Raw genomic sequence first — 24,668 nt, forward strand, 5'->3', positions numbered from 1 at the left:
TCAAGTCTGTTTTCTTTCATCTCCTCCACATTCCAAACCCAGGGACTGGAAAATTCAGAGCTCAGAGACAGGCACTGATAGTATTTTCCTTGAATCAGGGTCTTCAGGAGTTGAGTTTAAATTACAACAGAAGATAAAGGTGAGAACATGCAGATACAGATTTTTGGATGAATAATGTGAAACTAATATGGTTCTTTCCTCATGTACCATAAAAAGGGAACAAATTCCTTCTAATTTCCTACTTTTAAAGTTTGGTTGGTAAACTTAGAATTCAAAGGAAAACTGTTCCATTCTGTTGAACTAGGCATGAAAGAACAATTACTTATGTGGGTGTCTTAAAATATAAATAACATACAATCACAAACGTAACAGCCATCACTAAACCAAACAAAGAATCACCTAGGAAGATTCCAAAACACTAACATACACACACCCTTATCCCAGTCCTTATAGCCAAACAGTCTGTAAACAGCTCTTCAAATGAATGATCCCCGATTTCCAACCACCCACATGGCCCTACTAAAGAAATGCACCAACACTTTTGCCAGAGAGCAAAGAACTTAATGCAGAGAAATGTTAACCATTTTTTGAAACAATTGCCTCTGCAAAAAATAGTTCACCTGTGAGGAGTAGAGACTTATGCTCTGAATTAAAGGATTCTTTTAAAGCAAATTTTAACATTTTGAACAATTAACAAATATTGAAAATCTATGCCATGAAAACAGAAGATCACTACATTGCACTGCTGTAATCTAACTGAAAATACTTCAATTTACTCTAGATTCTTATTCTATCTAGGTGATTACTTTTGGCATTAAAAGTCTGTGTTAAAAGACATTCCAAATGAAGACTCAAACGAGCCATTAAAATATATTTTCCATTATACCTTTCTGTGTATTATTAATACACTTTCTTAGGATCCTAAAAATGTCAAATTTATAATGGAAATCTAGGTGATTTAGGTAGGTTATATATTCACTCTCTGGACATAGAGCACATAATCTATTTTGGAAATACACTTTTTCAGAACAGTTCCTCCTTATTTAGCAAATATCTGTACCTGTGTGTGTGTGTCACAATACAGATTATATACATATGTATATTTAACAAAAATATTGTTCCCAGTACCTCCACCAAGAAATAAATAAAATAAATAAATCTACTTTCCCCACCCCCCAAAATTTTCTTAGCATGCATGACGTCCTGGGTTCAATTCTCAGTACCTCCACCAAGAAATAAATAAAATAAATAATACAGGAATAGAAGAGGTCTTCTTCAAAATGATAAAGGGCATCTATAAAAATCCCACAGATAACATCATTTGATGGTGAAAGATTGAACATTTTCTCCCCTAAAATCAAGAATAAGACAAGAAGGTACACCCTCACCACCTCTATTTAACATCTTACTATATGTTCTAGTGAGAGCGCTTAGGCAAGTAAAAGAGATAGGAGAAAAGAAAAAGAAGTAAAAGGCATTCATATTAAAAAGGAAGAAGTAGAACTATCCCTTTTTGCAGATGACATAATCTTACACATAAAACACGTAAAAACTAGTAAGTTCAGCAAAGTTGCAAGATACAAGATACACATACAAAAATGAACTTTATATACTAGAATCCAAACAAAATCCAAAAATGATACTAAGAAAACAATCATAGGTACAATAGTATCAAAGGATTAAAATGCCTGTGAATAAATTAAACGAAGGAGGTGAAAGACATATAAGCTGAAACTATAAAACATTATTTTAAGAAATATAAAGACTTAATAAATGGAAAGATGGTCCATGCTCATGGATAAGACTTATCATTAAGATGGCAGTACTTCCCAAATGGATATACAGATTCAAGGCAATTCTGGTGAAAATTCCAATTGCTTTCTTGGCAGATACGGACAAGCTAATCCTAAAATGTATATGGAAATACGAATGACCCAAAAGAGCTGAAACAATCTTAAAACTGAAGAATGAAATTGAAGGACTCACACTTTTCAATTCCGAACTTACTATAACACTTTTCAATTCCAAACTTACCATAAAGGTACAGTAAACAAGACAATGTGGTGCTGGCATAAGGATCAACACATAGGTGAATGGAACAGAATAGAGAATCCAGAAACACACCCATATACCTATGCTCAAATGACTTTCAGTAAGCATGACAAGACCATTCAATGGGGAAAGAATCATCTTTTCAACAAATGGTGTTAGGACCACTAGGTATCAGAAGTTTGACCCTTACAGCATATACAAAAATTAACTCCAAATGGATGAAGAAGAAAACATGTGTAAATCTTTGTGACCATGGAATAGGTAACAGTTTTATAAATATGACTAAAACCGTAACTAAAGGAAAAGTAGAAAAATAACACTTAATCAAAATTAAAACCTTTTGTGCAAAGGACACTATCAAGGAAATAAAAAGACACACTACAGAATGGGAGAAAATATTCACAAATCATGCATCTGAGAAGGGTCTAGTATCCTCCCAAAATAAAAACTCTTAAAACTCAACAATTAAAAAGAAATAACCCAGTTTTAAAGTGGGTAAAGAATCTGAATAGACAACTGTCCAAAAAAGATATACAAATGACAAATAAGTACATGGAAAGATGCTCACATGTTTTCTATTAGGAAAGTGCAAATCAATATAACTAATGCAGTTAGAATTAAAAAGAAGCAGCTATGGGAAATAGTTTTTCAAATTTGTTCATGTATATGTGTGAGCATAAATTCAGATTTTTAAAAATCGAAAAATTCAATTATACTGTTTTGTAACCCTTCGTATTTTTACATGATTCATGTCAATTAGTATACTTTAAAATATCACCATTTTTAATGAGCTGCAGGCTGTACCAAAAATAACCTAACCAATAACCTATACCTAAATCTTCATGCTTAATTTTTTTAAATGGAGAGGAGTTGGCAATCAAGAAAACAACTGCAACTAACATTATTAACAGCTGTAAATTTAGCCAAGATGCTCTATAAAATCAGTCTAGGAGTTGATCTCCAAGTGATGTGAGTTTTGTGAAGTGTCTTATAGAGGTATTCCAGTTAATTAATCACACCAAAACTACTCCCACATACCTACTCCAAAAGGAACCTGAGAATTCTTATTATATATACTGTTCATATGGGTCCTAAACACTGCATTTATTGTGTTACTAAATACACACACATCTCCCGTCAGCCTTCCAGAAAATAAGGCTTAATGTCCTGGTATCTTCATCTCTGCTCCGCGCCTCTCCCTGCTACTGTAAGTGCCCTGTTTCAGGCTTTTTTTTTTTTTTTTTAACATTTTTTTTTGATTTATAATCCTTTTACAACGTTATGTCAAATTCCAGTGTAGAGTGTTTCAGGCTGTAATATTACTTTTCTCTCCAAAGTGTTTGCACTAACTCTCTCTGACTTTAATCTCTGCCTGCTCCAAATAATCCTACACAGTATTTCTACGTAAAACTTCCTAAAGCAAAATATAACCTCCCTGCTTGAAAAATTCCTAATCTCAATTACCAGAGAATAGTGCCAATCTATTACTAACACTTCGGCATTCAGTTTAGATGATATGGCCACTAATCCACCTTCTAATCTTAATTTACTACTTACTCTTTCAAGTACCCTCCAGTCATATCCTAGTAAAGTACTCAATTCTTTGAAAAAGTCTCCAACTTCCTACCATATTACATATGCTGTTATCTCATCTGAAATGCACAAGTCAAACAAAGAACATCTATCTATAGATACAGAATCACAGATCTGGAAGGGATATTAGGGATATCTTAGGCCATTCACCTTAAATTGCAAATTAGAAACTCCTCTATCACTTACCAAGAGCCCACAAAACTCCCATCCTAGCATTCTCTCCCTTACACAGTGTTAACTCTAGTGTGCCCAAGAATCAATCCAGTGGTCAAGATTTCAAAGCCTCATCCACAAAGATTATGCTCTAGTAATTTGGGTTAGGGCCAGAACTCACTTTAAAAAAAAAAAAAAAGCACCTCGGGTTATTCTGAAGCACAGGGTCAAAGCTTCAGACCATAGTAAGAAAATTACACAAAAAAAGAACACATTAAGGACAAATAGCTTTGTAGCATTTAGCACATCATCTGAAATTTTCCATTTCAGAGCCTCCAAAAAACAGCTACTCACTGCTACTTGTGCCGAGTCCATAAATCTCAGTCCAAAATAGTCGCTTTCAATAAGGTCCAAGTGGTACATAATCTGATCAAACAGTTCTTGTCCTTTGGCTTTTTTCTGAAATGGCAAGAAAATAAACCAGTAAGTGGCTTATAAGATTAACATATTTTTAGTTATACAAGATCTCTTAAAAAAATTACCTGCAATACCAAAAGTATTACCTTGTAGCAGGTAATGGGTAAGATACCACGATTTTCCAATAAATCATTTAAGGCCAAAAAGAGAATTTGTGATCTACTATGTGCCTTCCTGGAGAATGTTACTTCCTATCAATCAACAAATATTACTTTCTATCTAAACTGTGTGCAAGGAGAGACTCTTATCTTGACAATTTTTAGAGTCCCTACTTTAAAGGAGCTTTATAATGTAACTGGAAAGAAAAGAAGAAAACTTAGAACACCTAAGTACAAGTCATATTGAACTATTTGCTGACTGATTTTAGAGAAGAGTCACTGAGACTATAATAATCAGTGAAGACTTGAAGATCGGTCTTAAATTGGGAAAGAATCTAGGGCAGGGAATAGCAAATACAGAAATGGAAGGTTATTATAAAATATTAGCTATATTCCCTGTGTTGTATAATATATCCTTAGAGCTAATTTTATACCTTGTAGTTTGTACCTCTTACTTCCCTACCCCTATATTGCCCCCTCCCCACTGGTAACCACTAATTCGTTCTCTGTAACTGTGAGTCTGCTTCTTTTTTGTTATATTCACTAGTTTGTTTTATTTTTTAGACTCCACATGTAAGTGATACATATATTATTTGTATTTCTCGGTCTGACTTATTTCACTTAACATAATACCTTCCAAGTGCATCCATGTTGCTGCAAATGGCAATTGAAAATGATGCTACTATGAATACTGGGGTGCATGTATCTTTCTAAATTAGTGTTTTTGTTTCTTTCCCATTCCATACTCTCTTAAGGGTTTTTCATTTCATTATGCACTTAATAGTTTACAGGAAATATGTTTTTGACATACCATCAACTCTATTCAACAATTACTGGACAGACACCTATTATGTATTAGCTGCTAGAGGTATATAGATAAATATGCTTATACTACTTGCCTTCAAGCAATCACAAAGTTCTTACTAAGAATAAAATTATATAAAACTAGCTTAAACACAATAAACATGAGTGCTATTCTTGCAGTATAAACAAAATGCTAAAGAAATGAGGATGAGTTAAGTTTGCCTGAAAGCAATGAAGGCCTCAGAAGAATTCATATTTGACATTCAGCCTGGAATGGTTAACAGAAATCGGTCACCTTAGGTAAAAACAAAATGAAGAAATACATAAAATCTTGACAGTCTATGGTGGGGTTGAGGAAAGAGACAGACTCAAGACAGACAAGAATCAGAAGACAAAGTGGCAGAAGTTGCCAATGTGATTCTTCCTAAAACTGCAGAACAGAATGTCACTCTCTGTCTTTAAAATCCTTCAATTATTTCTCTTCCTCTACAGATAAAAGTAGATTCCAAGGCATAAAACAGTCTTTCCTAACTGTTCCTTGCTTACTCTTACAGCCTTATCTCCTGTCCATCCAGTATTTTTACCTGCTTATAATTTCCCCAGTAAGTCATACCTCTGAGCCTTAGCAAAATGCAATTCTTTCTGCTTAGAATGCCCTTTAGGTCGCTAATGAATTCCTGATTCTGACTTCAAGAATCAGTACATCTATGTTACTTTCAAAAAGCCACACAATGAATCCTCCTCCCTTTGTGCTACTTTGTACTTATAATTCTTATTAGTATAAACCCAATGCAAGGGAGGAGTTGTAAAATGGTCCACCATGTTTGGGCAAATAGTAAGAAGATCCAGTGTGGCCAGAGTGTATAGAATATGAATATGGAATCACTGATTCCGAGGTCAGGATCTTACTCATTTTTCATGTACCCTTTCCCCTCGCAGCCACTGAATATAAACCAAATGAAAAAGGAAAAGTGAAAACATAGATCCACACAGCTCTGGCCCATTACAAATTCATTTTTCAGCTACATCTAGACCAGTGCTTACTACTTATATCCTTTTCTTTCCTAACAAATTAATCCAGGTCACCATCTCATTTAGACCCAATCCTCACTTCATATCCTCTTCTGTGGAAGATTAAGACTCAGAAGACAGCATCCTTCTATTAGGCTTTCATCTTTCTCAGCAAAAGATGGTATTCCTCCAAGAATGTTCATCCTGTCATCTCTATCTGTGTATATAAAACCAATTCCTGAGGAACATTTCCCCTACACATTTAAACAAACTCAGATCTACCCATCCAGCCATTCTCTAGCTGCTGTGTTACTTCCTTCTTCCTTTTACTGCCAAATCTCATGGCAATCCTCCATTTTCCCTTTATGCATTCCCTCCAACAACCAAACAATATTTATTTAGCACTTGCTAGGCATAAGGGACTACAGGAGCTCAAATATGTTTGTTCCCAATAATTCTTTTAAACCCTCTGACAGACAGCTTCCAAGCACATCCCACTGAAGCTTTTTCCCCACTTCATTCTTTTACTCCTTCTCCCCTGGAGAGTTGATTACCCTCTCATGATCTTCTACACAATCAATATAACTCCCACACCAAACCATATTTTACTCATTTCTAATCTTCATTCTCTCCCCTCCCATGTCCATGTACAAAGTATTTCTCCCACAGCAAACTTACAGCCACTACTGGTGTGCAGCCTTTGTTACTTGTGCCTTTATCCCTGTACAATCTCTAGGCTTGCTTTTTTCCCCCCTGTAATGAGTCAAGCATATCATCTCTAAATTAAACCTGTATGTAATTTTTGTTTAACTACCAAAAAACCTTAAGTGGGATAAAACACAAGTATATAAAAATCCATACATTCTTTTTCTTAAACAGCCTTGAGATATAAATCACATACCATACCACTCACCCATTAAAAGTATGCAATTCAAAGGTATTACATTCACAAATATGTACAACTATCACTTCAATTTTAGAACACTTTCATCGCCTCAAAAAGAAACCTCATATCTTTTTGCTATTGGCCCCAACCACCCTTCACACTATCCTCTCTCTCCCCGTCCATCTGCCCTAATCAACCTCTATTCTACTCCCCCACCCCCAGAGATTTCTCTATCCTGGACTCTTATGTGAATGGAATCATATAATATGTGGTATTTTGTGACTGGCTTCTTTCATCTAGTATAATGTTTTCAAAGTTCATCCATGCAGCATGTAACAGTACCATTTCCTTTATGGTCAAGTAGTATTCCCTTACATGGATATAACACATTTATGCAATCATCTGCTGACAGACATCTAAGTTGTTTATATTTTTGGCTATTAAGAATAATGCTGCTGCAGTTCCAGAACCAGCATCCTCACATCCACTAGCCAGGCCACCTTCCCTGTTTAGTCTCCACCCGAGTTCTGCAGTGCCCTTCTTCAAGCTTCTAGCGTCTTCTTTGTTCTCCCAGCCATAGGCGTGGTAGCTTCTCTAAACACTACCTTCATGTTACTTTCATGACTCCTTTCCAGTTTTTTCATCCAATTCCTTATGTTTTTGCTTTTGAAATGACTGGTGTGATTTCTGGCCTTTACTGATACAATGGATCTGAATGTTATAAACGTTAAGTATAACAATAATTCTTCATAGTGTATAGTGGACATTGAGTGCTGGAATTGTGAATGGCTTTATTTTGATAAACTTATCTAGTAAGATTTAAATAAATTTTCAACAAATTAAAGTACAATTTTATTTAAACACTTATAAAATTTTTATATTGATGAATTATGATTTGTATTGTGCCTTTTACTTTAAATAAAATTTTTTTACTCCTTTAAAAAAGAAATAATGCTGCTATGAACATCTGCATACAAGTTTTTATGTAAACATGTTTCCAATTCTCTTGGACATATACCTAGAAGTGGAACTGCTGGATCACATGGTAACTATGTTTAATCATTTAAGGATCTGCCAGACTGTCTTCAAAAGCAGCTGGAATACTTTACATTCCTGCTAAAAAAATGTAAGAGGATTCAGGTTTCCTCACATCCTTACCGACACTTGATATTAACTGGCATTTTTATTTTAGCTTTTATGGTTGGTGTGGAGTAGTATCTCATAGTTTTTATTTGTATTTTTCTGATGACTAATGATGACAAGCACTACATGTGCTTATTGGTCATTTGCATATCCTATTGAGAGAAATGTCTGTTCAGATTCTTTGCCCATTTTTAAATTGGGTCATTTGTCTTTTTATTATTGGGTTCTAACAGTTCTTTACATATTCTAGGTATTTATCAGATACATATTTGCAAATACTCTCATTCTAGGAATCTTTTCACTCTCTTGATGCTGTCCTCTGAGGCACAAAAGGTTGTAATTTTGATAAAGTCCAATTTATTTGTTCTTTTGTTGTTCACGTTTTTGGTGTCATATCTAAGAAACTAGTATCAAATCCAACGTGATGAAGACTTACCCCTGTATTTTCTTCTAGAAGTTTTACAGTCTTATGTTTAGGACTTTGATCCATTTTGAGTTAATTTTTCTACACGGTACATGTTAAGGTTCCAACTTCATTTCTTCTGCATGTGGCTATCCAGTTTGAGCACCACTTATTGAAAAGATTATTCTTTCCCTCATTGAATAGTTTGGGAACCTTGTCAAAAATCAACTGACCACAGATGTATAGGTTTATTTCTGGGTTCTCTATTCTGTTCCATTGGTCTATGTGTCTAACCTTGCTCCAGCAAAGCATACCATCCAGATTACTACTGCTTGATAGTAAGTCAAAACTGGGAAGTATGAGTCCTACTACTTTGTTCTTTTTCAACATTGTCTTGGCTCTTCTGGGTGCCTTGAAATTCCACATAAGTTTTAAAATCAGCTTGTCAATTTCTACAAATAAGTCAGCTGATATTCTGGTGGGATTATGTTGAATCTGTAAATCAGTTTTGAATGTATTATCATCTTAACACTGCACTGTTAAGACCTTTAATTTGTGAACATGGAATTTTTTTTTTTATTTATTTGAAGGTGTAATGGTCTATATAATTTAAGAACTTGGGCATCCATGTCAGCAAAGTATATAAAAATTGTTATCTAATGGTTAATCAACTATTACCTATTAATTTAAAACTTAAAACAGAGAAATGTAAATAAAACCATGAGATACTGCTTCACACCAACTATGAATGCTAAAATAAAAATGCCAGATAATATCAAGTGTTGGTAAGATGCAGAGTTTTACTATACAGGCTATTTACTAAACAACAGTAAGTTCATAAATCAAAGGAATTATTATGGCATTTCCAAAGAGAAAATTAACGTCAGATAATTAGAAATTTCTACCTGCTGCCTTTATCATTTACTGAAAGACATTCTCACTATACTAGGTCCCTAAAAAAAGGAAGCAGAAGGTATTCGAATCCCTCCCCCTATTTTGAGAAGAACAGAAAAAAAAAATGACCATTACAACTAGTACATATTAATTTGAAGTGTACAGATTTAAACTTCTTTACTTAATTACAGGTAATCCCTTACATATTGCCTGGGCAATCACCTTAATTCTACGCGCTTGCTACGATCAATAGTGACTAATCCTAATGGGAAGTAAGCATGTGCACCAATTTCCAAGAGCAATCTAAATCTTCTTTCAGAATCATACTAGACTGGTTGAGAAGCTAAATCAAAAAATGAGAAAATCTTTTCCTCCTAGAAATTATCATTCCTTTGGCCTATTTTCTTTAGTAAGACAGTTTAGCTGGAAGGCAGGGAGAGTAGGCAGTGGCCATTTTATATCCACGCACACATCTAGCATTAGTTTACTAACTCTAGGATTTCACCTGCAGAGTTGAAAAGGCAATTGTTCTAGTTCCACATAGACTCTAACCTAAAACTCTCGGTTTTTTCACTGCAATTGTCCGCATAAGAGGGTAGCTAACATTTTTGCCCTTGATCAAGCATCACACACACACTTTCTGAGCATACCAAGCAAAGGAAACCGACCTGTACCAGTCACCAGCCATTTAAAACCTAGTGCTGCTTTCTCCTCCACACTACACTGCTGTTTCAGAAAACTCCTTTTCAAATTCTATTTTCCTGGTTATCAGCCTCTCCATCAACAACCCAGAGACTTCCTACTTCAAACATTAGGCAAAAAGAAACTTTTTTCCACTCTCTTACATAGCAATCTCAACTTTTTCAACCACATATCAAATGATATTTTAATGGAATAGTACACAAAACACTTAAGATACTTATCACATAAGAAATGAATATGAAAACTATCCTCACAAAGTATCACATACTGGAATGTCTGACACACCCTTAAAAAGCCCTTATAAGAAGAAAATTTAACCACATTAAAGTCTTTCAGAAACAAAAACTCTGAAAATGCCCAGTCTAATGTACAAATATAATGAATACTTATTAGATGACTTCAAAACACTTCAAGAAATCCTGTGTCTTAATTTTATATTACATTATTTTAAAAATGTGTAGGTACATACCTAGCATATTCTAGATTATTCAAATTAATCAGAATGTTCATTTAAACAAACTATCCAATTCCTTAATCTCCCACTCTTTGAGTTTAAGGCCTTCCAGAGACTATTCAACTATGTACTGTTGCAGCACCCAGGCTATTACCTCACACCAAGAGATTTTTTTAAATTGCATTTTGGGTAAATGAGTGTGTACTAAAAAAAGTTTGTAAGGACGGAAGACATTGTGGAACACTTAATGACATCAAATCACACATCTTATAGCTCAGTTACATAAATCTTTTAATACAGAATGAAGACATGAGAAAGAGATTTGGTTTAGCAAATAGCTCAGAAACTCAGCTCCCTGCAAACCATACAGCTACCTCCCCCTCCCTTCAAAAAAAGACCTGTAAGGAATAAGCTTTCCCCTTTCAAATATATTAGACTGTTTCACACTGTGAGTTATGATTATTCATAACAGTAAAAAAAAAAACTATCCAAAACTTGAATATAATTTAAAAATCCAATCTTGAAATAAAGATTACAGTGTATGAAACACCTACCCTGCAAACTACTTGGGAACAAAGAGCTAGGCAGCCAGAGCTGAGGAGTATATAAAGAAAGTCCTTCTTCTCACTTTATTTCACTAAAATTTCTACAAGCACACCAAACTGTGGAGGAAATATTTGTTTTGAGGAAAGCTGAAGAGTATTTTGAAAATTACAAAAAAGTACAGAGAACTAAAAATCTTACAGTATCCATGTAGCATCATTCCCAAAAATTCTCATTGCTTTAGTAACTGCTCAATAAGGACTGTGAGAAATCCACTAAAGTACACTACATACTGCCATCGTACAGAACACACAAGTACACACAAAAATGACTCATGACAATAACTGCACTAACATTTGAAAGTTTCAGTTAACTGCCACTAATCCCAGAGAAATACTATCATTCCAGATATCTAATGTTACCTGATCCATGTACGTGTATGCAATAGCACCTGATCCATACCAATCAACATTACCTAACTCTTACAGGAAGTTATCAGTAGAAAGCTCAGAAGAAGACAGTGACCTCATAAAGAATTTGTAAGTCACCAAGATCTACATACCGGCAAGTCCACACTAACGTCAGTACCATCTAGAAGGGACACTCGACAGGTGATGATGGACTTAGCGTCTCCAGCTGCAGGAATGTGTGTGGCAGCTCGCTGAGCTTCTCGGAGTCTTTCCTTCTCGGCATGTTTACGCATCGACCGACGTCCAAGTGTTCTACGGAAGAAGCTCAGCATTTTTGTCACTATAAAACCGGAGAGAAAAGGTATCAGAAGACTCCCCACAACGTGCAGTCAGACAAATGGCGTGATTTAGTAAAGTTCTGAGAACATTAGTAGGTGTTATTAAGGGCGTCTGGGCAAGTAAATCTGAAAAAAATAATTAAAACTAGCTACTTTAATTCAAAGTTTTTAAAGATTTTAACATAAAACAGACCTATGGCTTACATTATTTCTAAACTTACTGGACTATTTTATAAGGTGCTAATCTGATAAGAGAGGGCAAATATTTATGAAGTTCATCTGGTCTTTTGGGTCAATAAATTATACGTACAACAACCATATACCCCTACAAACACTAGGAGACAATGCCATACACTAAGATATCCTTTGATGATAATAACACTCCTAAGAAGTTACATTTCTTCTCTGAGCATTCATAATAAAAATACAAAAATAACCACCTATTTCACCTAAAGTACAAATATAATTCAAACATAAGTTTTATCAAATTTTCTAATATTATTCAGATTTTAAATTGCTACTTAATATAAACAATTCTTTACAATGTCAAACTAATGCTACTTCTTTCCTTATCTCTATTAAGAACATTCAGATTAATCCAAATAATCAAAACAGGTTAAATATAAAATGGAAACATCATAAAAACTACCTTGCATAAAGTTTAATTTACAAAACTAAGAGTTTGAGAAAAATATCTGTAACTAACCAACAAATAAAAAAAGACAATTATCAATTGCAGAGAAAACAAGGTGTGCAGAAAAGGGAATGTAATCACAGTACACTACATGACTCAGCTAATAATTTAGTCATAATACATAAACACTAATATTGATTTAACTTTAACCATAAAGTAACTATAACTCAAAGGAAGTATATAGTAGAGTTAGGTGTGAACCAAGAACTAATCTTGCCTAGTAGGAATTCAACAAATAATTAGTGAAATTAAAAATCAAGAAGTAGCATTTATTATTTAAAACATGGAACTCATTGCTTTGAGGAGGAAGGAGAATTCAGGAAAATGCTCTTTTATGTAAGAAGCCTTCAGATCAGATGAGCTCTTCAACTAGATACCCTTATAAACCTACAAAAATAAAGGTTAATTTTAAAATAATACTATCAGATGAAAAAGCGTACGAAGTTATTGTACACATATTACAAGTATGAATATTTCCACATAATTAGGTAAACTGGCAAAGTCATGGTACTTGTCATTTGTAAATTCATTTGCTTATATCTGAAGAAAACAGGTAAAAATTTTAGATAGCTTTTCAGTTTTCAAAGCAGTAATACATAGCATCTGGCCCTCGTCTCTTTCTCTGCAGGGTTTTTTCTTTTTTTCAGGCGTTGCTCCTTTTGCATCTTGCTAGCCAGTCTCATTTCAGCTGCCTAGAAAAGGTAGTACTTGTCATCCCAGACTTATAACACCCTTATGTCACAGAATCTCTTATTCCTTTTAATTTAACTCCACCAAACCTCCTCTGAGAAACATTCTCTGATATCTAGTTAGTAACTCCCACCATCACATTTCCACTGAACCTTGAAAATATTTTTCTACTTCACTAATCAGGTTTTAATTATTCATTTATATGCCTGTCTCCTTTACTATAAGATCCCTGATAACAAAATTCCTACTTTGAATAGCTAGCCACCCAGCACATTTCATCAAGCACAACAAACATTCAGTAAATAATCTTACTCAGTACTCAGAAAAACTCCCCAAAGTATTCTTATTCTGATGAGCAAACAAACGGTCGCAGAAATTAAACAAATGACCACGCCTGCTATTTAGTAAATAGTGAAGAGGGGCTCAAACTCTGATTTTCTGACTCAAAATCTTGGTCTTTCTACTATATTAAAGAACGAGTCATGTAAAACTCAGATTTTAGAGATGAGAAATTATCAAAGATCATAGCTTAAAAAATGCTGAGAGAAAATACAAAGAAAATGTACATAATGAATTTTAAAACTGAACTCAGTGTATTCAAGAAATTGCAAGGGGGTAAAAAAAGAAAAAAAGAGATGCAAAAGAAACTACAGATTCAAAAAGACTTAAAACACATAAATAATCACAATGTATGGACCTATTTTGGATCCTCATTCAAATAAAAAATTTTTTTTAATTGTCAGATGTTATCATTGAGGGAAGCTAGATGAAAGGTATAAGGAAGGGAGTTAAGTGGAAAGAGAGATGAAACAAACTGGCCAGATAACTGGCCAATAACTGTTAAGCTGATGATGGGTTCATGGGGGCTCATTATGTTCTTCTGACTACTTCTGTATATGTTGAATTTTTCCATAATAAAGTTTCCTTAAGGGAAAAAAGTGTTCAAAATGTACTACAAATTTGTGGTTCCTAGGAAGCAAATGAATTATAAAAGCAAGTTTTCTTTTACCTTATTCTACACCTTGAAAACAGACTCACTATACAAGCAGAGTTAACCTAAGGAAAAACTCAGCTTCTTTCTGATTTATAATTTTAATAACTATGTATTTTGAACTATGAAACTCATCACCACAAACAACAGGTTCTTTTTACAAAAATATGAAAGCGACTTACACACACAAAAAAATTTCAGATGAACTAAAGAAGTGAAAGAATTGAATACTAGAAAAAAACCAAATAGTATAACAGGGTGAAGGGCTTTTAAAATTTTTTCTGCAAAAAAATTTTTGAAGGATTAATATGTAATTTAATAAAGAACTATCACAAATCATTAAGATAAACAACCAGGAGAAAAAGAAAGGGCAAGATATGAAGAAACAAGCTCTAAAAGATGACAAGCAATAAAAATATTCTTTAAAAAGATGTTCAACCTCAACAGTAACCAAAGATATCCAAATTTAAAAAATAAGATAGTCTTATTTAAAAGATTCTAGGTAGCCAGTGTTGAAAAGGATATGGGAAAAACTGTCACCCTTCACACAATGTCCACTTGGGGGAAGATGTGACCATACTCAAAAATTGTAATGTGCATACTCTTTCACACAGCAATTCTATTTCTGGTAGAATATCCTTAAGAAATACTCCCACGTGTGCTCCAAGTTGTAGAAACAAGAATTATTAGGGCATAATTACCTTAAGAAAATTTTCAGTATGTCCATCAACATGCAAGTAGTTAAATAATGGTCCATACAATGGCATACAACAAAGTTGTTTTTAAAGTACAGCTGATACACACATTGACAAAATGTACAAGTGAAAAATAAAATCAGAAAAATGAATATAGTTTTATTCCACACTACGGTGGAACACATACATACACACCCTTATTATACCTTATACACACACAAAAGGACTAGAAGGACATGCAACTGTTAAGTGGGGTTAGCTCTGGAGAGAGCCATATGGAAGTACTTAATGCTTCTGTAATAATATATGAACATGTCGTAAGTTTTTAGAATTTTCTGTTAAAAAAGTTTTCCCATATTCACTCTCTATTCCCCACCCCCGGCCCGCACCACCACATTCCCACTTTCATTCTTCCCGCTGCAGCAGCGGACCTTTAGCAACCACAAATCTGATCCTTGTTTTAAAATCTTTAATGGCCTGCACCCTGATCAAGCTCCTCCTCCGTCCCTAACCCTTCTGGCAGCCCACTCCCTTCTATTCACTCTGCTCTAGTAACCCTTCCACTCAGACTCAGAGTGATTTTTCACTGCGGGCCTTTTTTCCCACCTTAGCTGCTCCATCTTTCTGGAATGTTCCTTTTCAACTTCACCTCTCCCCCACCCTCTCCTACTTCACACAGCTACCATCAGATTTCTGGTTGAAACGTCTTTTCCTCAGAAAAGCATTCCCCGACTTCTAAGTTAGGTTCTCCTTTCAGTATCCTCAGTCTTTTCTTTATAGCACTTAAGGAAACTGTAATTAACTACCAAATTGTTTATTTTACTGGGTATTTCCCCCACTGAGACGCAAGGACAGGGACCCAGTCTGCCCTGTTCACCACTATGACCTAGCTAGCACAACAATATGCACTCAGGAAAGAACTTGTCTAAAATAGTACAATGGAATTTCTGAATGGTAGGTTTACATGTTTTTTTAAATACCAGTTTTAATCTATTATTCCTAATTTTTCAGCTATGAACTAACAAGAAGGGTTTCCTTTACAACCCTAAAAATGCAAATTTAAGTAATCCATTTATTACCTAAATTACTCAAGTTTAAAAAAAATACCTATCTAAAACTCAAAAGTGTGCATATTCTCATACATGACCGGTGGACACAATCTTTGGCAAGCAATTGCTTTTTAATAAAGCAATATGCCAACATACAGCAAACACTATAAAGATCCTAGTATCTTTTGTCTCAGTAACCCCAATACAGAAAACGTCTGTAAGACAATAATTCAGCAAAGTTAAACATACCGTTTTCTGATGAAGTTCACCTAACAAAAGGAGAAAACCCTGCAAATTAGTTTATGTACAAATAATCTACTATGTTGGGTAGGGTTCAGCAACAAGTTAGTTACGACAGCAAGGGAGTTATGGGAAAATTTTCCCTTAATTCTTGAAAAAAAGAAAGCTTTTGATATTAATTCAACACGTTACCAAACAGTTTAAAAGACTTAGGTGTTCTTGCTCTTAAAGTAGAATTCACACGACTTAGTAACCAGAAAGATAGTGACAGGTACAATTAAAGTTTACGCACCAAAGAGCCCATCATTAACCCGCCCCATGCCACGGGTGGGGGTGGGGAGGGTCCTGGAGACCTCTTCACTCCTGGGAACACACCTGCCTCTCAGTTTTCAAACAACTTAAATTTTAGTCAAATGCAAATCAGCCCCGCCAAGTGCATTCTTGACACAAATCCAAAGCGTGTTTTTTCCTTGACCTGCCACATCCACCTCGCCAGCTGGAATACCAAGCCGCCAACTCGCAGGTGAAGGGCGCCCCAGCCCTCCCACCACGCCGGAGACTCGCCCCGCTGCCCCGGAGGAAGGGTCGGGCCGGGAAGCGAGGTCGGTCCCGCACACATTAACCGGCTTCGCCCGGGGCTCTCCGGTCCCGCCGCGCGCACGGAGACGCCCGAAACTCGGCGGCCTCGCCCCATTGGCCGCCGCCGCCCCTCCCCTCTCGGCGTGTTTAATATTTTGCCGGCCAGTCGGGGAAGCACCGGGCGGTCGGGGGAGGGGGGCGTCCGGGGGCGAGGCCGCAGCACCAGTCGCGAGCGCAGGGTCCCAGTGCGGCCGAGGAGGAGTCCCCGGAGCGGTGTGGGAAGCAGGGCGTGAAGGGAGTCGGGAGCGGGCTGTGAGGCCGGGGCTGCTGGGCCTCGCGCTTACCTGGGCTGGAACGACGGCGCGCAGGCGAAGGGGGCTCGGGGCGCGGACGCGAGAGGGAAGAGGTCCCACGCGAGGCTGTGAAGGGGGCGGCTCCTCGGAAGACACCAAGAAATGGCGGCCCAAGGCGCGCGCCCACCCCGTGCTAATCCGCCGGCGGACCCCAGCTGCCCGCCGGCCCACCCCTTAAAGCCCCCTCTAAGCTCCGCCCTCGAAGGCGGAGCACTCCTCTCTTAAACGGGCAATGACACCGCCCCGGAAATTGCCTTACTCCGATTAAAGGGGCGATGCCAGGCCAGCCCTACCTGGCCCGAGTGCTAGAGGCTCAGCGACTGCGGCTGGTTTAAAGGGGCGCTGCCGAAACCCAGTCCCGGCTATCAAACCTCCGCCTTCGGGGAGAGTGTACTCTGGCAGAGGGCCCCTAAAATTAGTACTATCGTAAGGAGACTTCGCGCTGTCAGACTGAGCCTAATATCAGGTGCTGCTAGATTTCATCTATTCAGTTGTTCAAAAATTAATTCATTTAGCAAATATTTACTACCCTGCTGTTAAAAGAACTTTCATTGCGGTGGGGAGGAAGACAGTTTAAAAAAAAAAAATGCCAAATGGCGATAAGTATCATGAAGAAAAATAAAGCAGGGAACAGGAAGTAGGGGATATCTATTTAATGTAGTATGGTCAGGGAGAACCTCTGTGACAAGGGAACATTTCATTCATTCTTGCCATAGATAATTTATGGAAGTGCCTGAGATGGGCTAGGTCGTCTTCTGGACACTGGAGATGCAACAAAGAAACAAGACAGACAAAAGATCCCTCCTGTGCCTTAAGTGCTAGCAGGAGAGACAGAAAATAAGTTACTAAAATTAAGTACTAATTACTAGTATTAGTAGTTAGTGTGAGCCATTAGTGTTAGGCATTGCTAAATAACAAAGAGAAAAGTAAAAACGGGGAATAGGGAGAGTGAGTGAGGAGGTATGATTTTAGATAGATTAGCTAGATCAGGAGGAAGGTCTCAGTAAGAAGTGGCTTTTGAGTGCAGATCTAAAGGAGGTAAAGGGGGGCCCTGTGGAAGAGCAGCGGAAATAGCAGAAGCCTCTCCAAGTGCGTGGCCTGCACAAGGAAAGCAATGTAGTTAAAGGCGAGGGAGCAAAGGGAAGAGTCCTGGGAGATGCCAAGTCAGAGAGGAGAGGGAGTGAGGTGAAGGGGCTCCTGAGCCCTGGTCAGGCTCTGAGGGCTGTGGGGAGCCACTGGGGGGGGGGGTTAAGTGGAGGGCCTAGGCTGGAAGGAGAAGAGACCAATACTCATAGAGCCCCTTCCTAGGGTTTGACACTGCCTGTTCCTCCCCCAGCCCAAGACTGAACAGTGGGGCTTGGCAGGGGCAGCTTGTCTCTTCTCCGTGTGGCGTTGATTGGGGCAACTCAACAGGAGCTGGAGCTGCTAAAATGGCTTCACTCATCTGTGTGACATCTCAGCGAGGGTGGCTCAAAAGACCACCTGAGTTCTGCTTGGGCCTCTCTAGTAAGTTAGTTGAAGTGGCTCAGGCCTCTCAAAAAGTGAAAACTGAAGTTTCAAGGCCTATTAAGGGCAATGCCCAGAAGTCACACGGTGTCACTTCTGTAGCCTGTTATTGGTCAAAGTGAGTCACAAGGCCAGACCAGTTTCAAAAGGAATGGGAACAGGATTCCACCTCTTTTTTTTTTTTTTTCTTTTAAGAGTATTAGAGAAATTTTCTTTCTCTACTGTTTAAAAATAGCTTTATTGAGATGTAATTCAGCTATGATACATCCCCCCATGTAAAATGTACACTTTAATGGCATTTAGCATATTTAAAAAGTTGTACAGCCATCACAAAAATCTAATTATAGAACATTTACATCAGTTCTTCATGGGAGAGCAGCTTGGATGCACAGGGGTGGGAGAGATTGTTGGTGGTCATCTTTGAACTTTAGCTCAATAAAAAAGCAGTGATTATGATGATGGCATGGGAGGGAGGGAAGTGGTGGACCTATAAATGAAACAAGAAAGGGCCATGGGTTGAAGTAGGTAATAGGTACATTAAACTGTTACCGGGAAAAGGAAAATAAGAATTACCTCGGTTCTTAGTCACCCGAAAAAAAAGAAATTTTGATGACAGATAGAAAGCATGATATAAGCAAGATTTTTATTAGTGAAAAAAAAAATAGTAGAACATAGTACACTCCCGAGAATTGGGAGCGGGCCATTCCAAGAGAGGAAAAAATGGCGCCGCTCCTTTTTTTTTCCTGTTTTTATATCCTGGTTTCATGATTGATTACTTGCTTGCTTGCTTGCTTGCTTGCTTGCTTGCTTGACAACTCAGGTTCCCTGTACTCTGGCACACCCATCCCCTTTGGGGCAGGTTCATTGGGTCAAGTTATACCAGGTCCCCCTCCCATTCGCAGCTGCAGCGCTTTAACTGGCTTCTTTTACTGGCCCTCATTTAGAGAAAGTAAAGATTTCTGGAGTCCTTTTTCCTGACTGCAGACTCACTTCCATTTTCTGGGTTGTTCCTTTCCCCTTCCTCTCCCCCTGCCCAGTGCTCATTTCTATCTAAACTAAACAAAACTATTCTGTTTTATGTAAGAGTTTACATTTTTTTCCCTACTAAAATGTTAAAAAACAAAACAAAAAAAAAACAACTATCTGAGCTAACTACCCTTTGGAAAGCCTTCATGTTTCCCCAGGGGTTTGATTACCCTGATTTGAAAACTGTACGGTCTTGAGCACCATCCCCTCAGTCGACCAAGTGTTGTTTCCCTCCAAGTATTATCCAGGGTTTTCACAGTGAAAGCTGTATTGTAATTTTTCTGTTTCCTGATCTACAGTGGAAGCATCTTCTGTCAGTACTTATAAACCTACTTCATTGTCTTCATTGCATAGCACACTGGTTTAGAGAAAGTGTCCTATTTCCCTCTTCTGCTCAATCCTTTTTTCTACCTCCCATCAAGAGTAGGGTTGAGGGAGGCTGTCACTGAGGTGAGAGAAATTGGTTGAGAAAGATGGTTATAGACTGAAGGAAATATGAAGACCTGGAATGAAACCTAAGTACCTAAATCATAGGAAGTTGTTTGTATTCTAATCGTGTAAGATTATTCCTCATAACAATTCATCACCTCCCCATATTCTCTCTCCCAGTTATAAATACCATCTGCAACATTCCTATTTTGTAGTGTCTTTTTAGTCTGCTAATCGCCTCCCACCAGAGACAGAGAAGACTATCTTCTTGATTTGGCTGCAAGTGATTAAGAATACAATTAACTGTAGCTTAAATAAATGAGTTTTTTTTTAATATAAATAATCTAAAGATAGGTGGTTGCCTAGTATTGGTTCAGCTCCTCAACAATGCTAAATAAACTCCTTTTCTTTTCTGCCATCCTTGGTATGTTGACCATGGTTTTTACACTTCTAGCCTACTGGCCACAGGACAGGTGCAGTATCTCCAGCTCCCCTACCTGAGTTTCAGAAATGAAAGGGAAAGAAAAAGGTCTTCTTTTCCTGAAGCCTTGTCTTTTTAATTCAGGGAAGGAAGTCCCACCAGCAGTCTCACTGGTCAGAACTGGATTATCTGCCATACTTAGACTAATTACTGGCCACAGGGAAAGAGAATACCGTAACTGGTTTAGACTGATTATATCGCACTCCTGGGGCTTAGGGAAGGGCCTGCTCTCTCTGAGATTAAGGGCTCCCCATTAACTTCCTGAACAAATCCAAGTTCTATTAGCAGGAGAGAGGGGGTGTTGTTAGGAAGAATGACTGTGGATCAGCTATAAAAAGTGCTTATTAGAATAACACACTTTTGGTGGAATAGTCCTGGCCATGGAAAGATTTTCCTCTATTGAACTAACATCCACACCCTAGATTTCCGCTTCTATTTCAGGTCCTAGTTTGCTCTCTGGAGTCACAGAAAGGGGGAGATCTAGGTTTTATTGGTTCTAAAAATCATACAATTGGTGGAGGGAGTGGAGAGAGCTTATGTAAAATAACACAAATTTACTTAAAGATTCAAAATTAGATACAGGGTCTTGGAAGGAACCCATACAAGTAAGGAGCCCTAAAACTTAAACCTGATTATCTTCATCATAAATCAGCTTCTGCCCACCAAGAAGAAACAATCCCTCCTTCACATCACAACCTTTTAAATAATTGAGGCTATTGGTCCCAAGTCTGCAAAATCTTCTCCCCTTATCCTGATTGCCAAGCTCTTCACTTTCTTAGTCAGCTTTTCTGAATTGGTCCACGCTGGTGGGGGCCATTCATGCCAAGGTATGCTGAGTAGAGTGGACAGAGAGAGTTCCGATATGAGATTCAGTCCTCCTAGAGAGTGAAGCAGCCTTGCCCTCCAAAAGGCTCCACTGGAAAGAAAATACCCTTGGGAGAGTGGGAATCGTGAAGAACTTGTTTTTCAAACACTGGACGTAGGCGAGCACGACCTAGTCAAAAAATGTGCACAAATCAAATAAATTAAAACACTTACCAGGAAGCACCACTAAGAGAATTTTATGAGTGTACTGCAAAAAGCCCACACTTCAGAAGCTAAAAGATAAAGATCTAAAACAACTTTAAGTCTATAAAATGAGGATGATACCACTTTCCTCACAGCATCGTTATAGAGACTTACATAAAATACCTGAACATTTTTTCAAAAACACAATACTACGTATAAGATAATGTAAATTTTACAGATCAAGCGACAAAAATACCTGCCTGCTGCAAGTAGAAGACAGAATGAGACCACGGCCTAGAATGAGATCATGGCCTCGGCCTAGTTTCATGCTCTCTTTACTCAGTTAAATCTTCCTCTAGCCAGAATCTCATGTTTGAAAGCCCACCCTTCCTCTCTTTGCAAGTATTCCTGGGAGGAGTAAGACCTTAAACTAATTCATACTAAAGTATTGGCCACATAGGCCAATTGAAAAATGGGGGATGGCTGGAGTAGAGGTGTGCGGAGAAGCAACATGAAAGATAAACTGAAGACAAGTCACTTCTTGTTCCAAAGCACTCAGGCTTTTCCCTACTTCTGGAAATTCAGGAAATAAGACCTAAGCATTCATGTTTCATGAATCCATATTTCATGCATTACTTTGTTTCAAATTACCTGGAACAGAACTGGTGGTGTACACTCCTCCTTTATCCTGCTAGGGAAAAAAAAGTCGGAAAACCTTGCATGGCTCCAGGCAAGTTCATAATATTGAGTAATAGAAAGGCGGAAGTGAAAACATTTTGCCATCAGGTTTGCCTAATGGTGAAACCAGGATGAGACTGAGAGACTTAAGGGAAGAAAAGAGAAGGAGCCAAGGCTCAGGGCTTCTAGAAGTTAATGTGCACATGAGTCATCTGGAGCTTGTGTTAAAGGGTTCAAGTCAGGGGTGGGGCCTGAGACTCTGCATGACCCACAAGCTCGCAATTTGTTGACACTGCCCATTAGTGGGTCACACTTTGAGTAAGGAGGTCTTTCGATGACTGCCCCACACCTGTGACTATTGCTTGATACCAGAGTCTGCAAAGGTACTGGGAGACCATATGGTCTACTATGTGGTGACCACATTGCCACTAACTCCCTTGGACAAGTAAGTATTCAATCTTTCTCGGCATTAGTTTTCTCATCTATAAAATGAGGTAATTAGAACAGATGATTCCTGAGATCTCTTCCAGCTCTTAAAACCTGTGATTCTGTACCTTTTTCAGTACATAAGAGGATTTCTTTTAATTTAGGTTTTTTTTTTCACCTTAACCATTTTTTATTTTTATTTATTTATTTTTTGATGGAGGTACTGGGGATTGAGCCCAGCACCTCACAAATGCTAAGCAAGCACTCTATCACTGAGCTATACCCTCCCCTCGCATTTAATTTTACATAAACTAAATGAACAAACAAATAAAAAAAAAACTGGGTTTACATATGAGTTTTGTTAAAAATAACCTAAACCTCAACTTTCCTTTAAAGAGAGAATCATCACATTTTAAAGGCCTATTTTCCAACAAAAGGGCCCAGTGTATGAGTAGGTTATTTGGATGGTGATTAAGAAAGCTTAAGCCACAGACAGAACATTAAAAGGAGTTAGAGTAAAGCTTTCGCAAAAATACCCCAAATTTAGAAATCATTAAGGAGAAGATCAATACATTTGTTTATAAAAATATTAAAACATCATCATACCTCCCAACCCCAAATAAGAATGAAGTCAAAGACAAACACCACCACAAGAAAAAGGTTTTGCAACATATGTGACTGTAAATGACTAATTTCTTTAATTTCCAACATCTCATATAAATAAAACATAAAACCACCTGATAAAAAGTGAGCAAAGGGTATCAATATGGAATTTAGAGAACCAGAAATACAAGAGATCAATAAAGACAGGAAAATCTACTTAACCTCTTTATACATGAATGTCAAAATAAGATATTATTTCATGTATGAGATGAGCCAATAAATTAAGTTTGATATCAGTCCTAATAAGAAGTGGGGAAATGGACATTCTTAGATGTTTGGTGAAAGCATAAACTGATATAATCTTCTCTGAGAGCAATTATTAAAATTTTAAAAATGCAAGTGCCCTATGACCTAGCAATCCTACTGCTAGAAATTTATCCTATGCATATTCTTGCAATGATTAATGAAAATATCTGCATAAGGATGTTCACTTCAACACTGTATAAACTGGAAACAAGTGTCCATCAAGAAATGAAATCATGGTATATCTATCCATACGATGGAGTACAAGACAGTGATTAAAAAGAATGAGGTAGATCTGAGTATGCTGATATGAAAATATTTCCAAGATGAGAAAGCAAGCTGCAAAACATAGTGCACAATCCCTTTGGCCTTAACAAAATGTATATATTCACACAGATGCTTGTGCAACACTTTTTCCCTAGAAGAAAGTACTAGAAATTTAACAGAGGTTGCCATTGGTTTGAGGGGCACTATCCTTAGGGGCGGGGCATGGGGAAGAGGCTTTTGCAACTACTCTCATATCTTCCTAATACAGCTTGAAGTTTTATTATCATGTACATAAGAACAGAGGCATGGCATAATCATAAACCTTTACTTTTGCTTTCCTTTACATATAAAATTACTTGAATTACTCATTCATATTTTCTCCGAGAAATTTTCTTACAAATGTAAAATGGCATACCTAACTGCACTCGGGGAATATATGAGGCAAGCTGACTTCAGAAATATAAAGAGATGACCTTTACTTAGACTGACAAGATCTCAGGTTAGGAATATCAAAGTTCAGAGGCCGGTGCTGGGAGAAGAGATGAACCAGGCAGTGGCCATAGCGAAGGAGGAGCTTCTCATTAGACATTCTTTAATCTTCTAAATCCCTTTTCATTCTTTACTGACCCACCACCAAACACAGCCGCTGTGTGAGTAATTCTAGAAATAAGTTTCGCATTTAGCATTCA

General features: G+C 37.4%; 1 protein-coding gene across 3 annotated transcripts in view; it reads right to left on the reverse strand.

The window, feature by feature from the left end:
• The window catches only part of EPB41L5 (erythrocyte membrane protein band 4.1 like 5), a 101,871-nt gene extending 84,434 nt beyond the window's left edge, over window positions 1-17,437 (reverse strand). For all 3 annotated transcript variants that reach the window (XM_072960826.1, XM_015240507.3, XM_072960827.1), the window contains exons 1-3: window positions 17,244-17,437; window positions 11,776-11,963; window positions 4,153-4,257 (exon numbers count right to left, since the gene is read on the reverse strand). In XM_072960826.1, the coding sequence (XP_072816927.1) occupies window positions 4,153-4,257; window positions 11,776-11,955 (285 nt within the window). In that variant the 5' untranslated portion in view covers window positions 11,956-11,963; window positions 17,244-17,437. The remainder of the gene's footprint in view (window positions 1-4,152; window positions 4,258-11,775; window positions 11,964-17,243) is intronic.
• Window positions 17,438-24,668: the final 7,231 nt, after the last annotated feature.

This window comes from Vicugna pacos, chromosome 5, assembly GCF_048564905.1.
Source record: "Vicugna pacos chromosome 5, VicPac4, whole genome shotgun sequence".
NCBI classification, from domain to species: Eukaryota; Metazoa; Chordata; class Mammalia; order Artiodactyla; family Camelidae; genus Vicugna; species Vicugna pacos.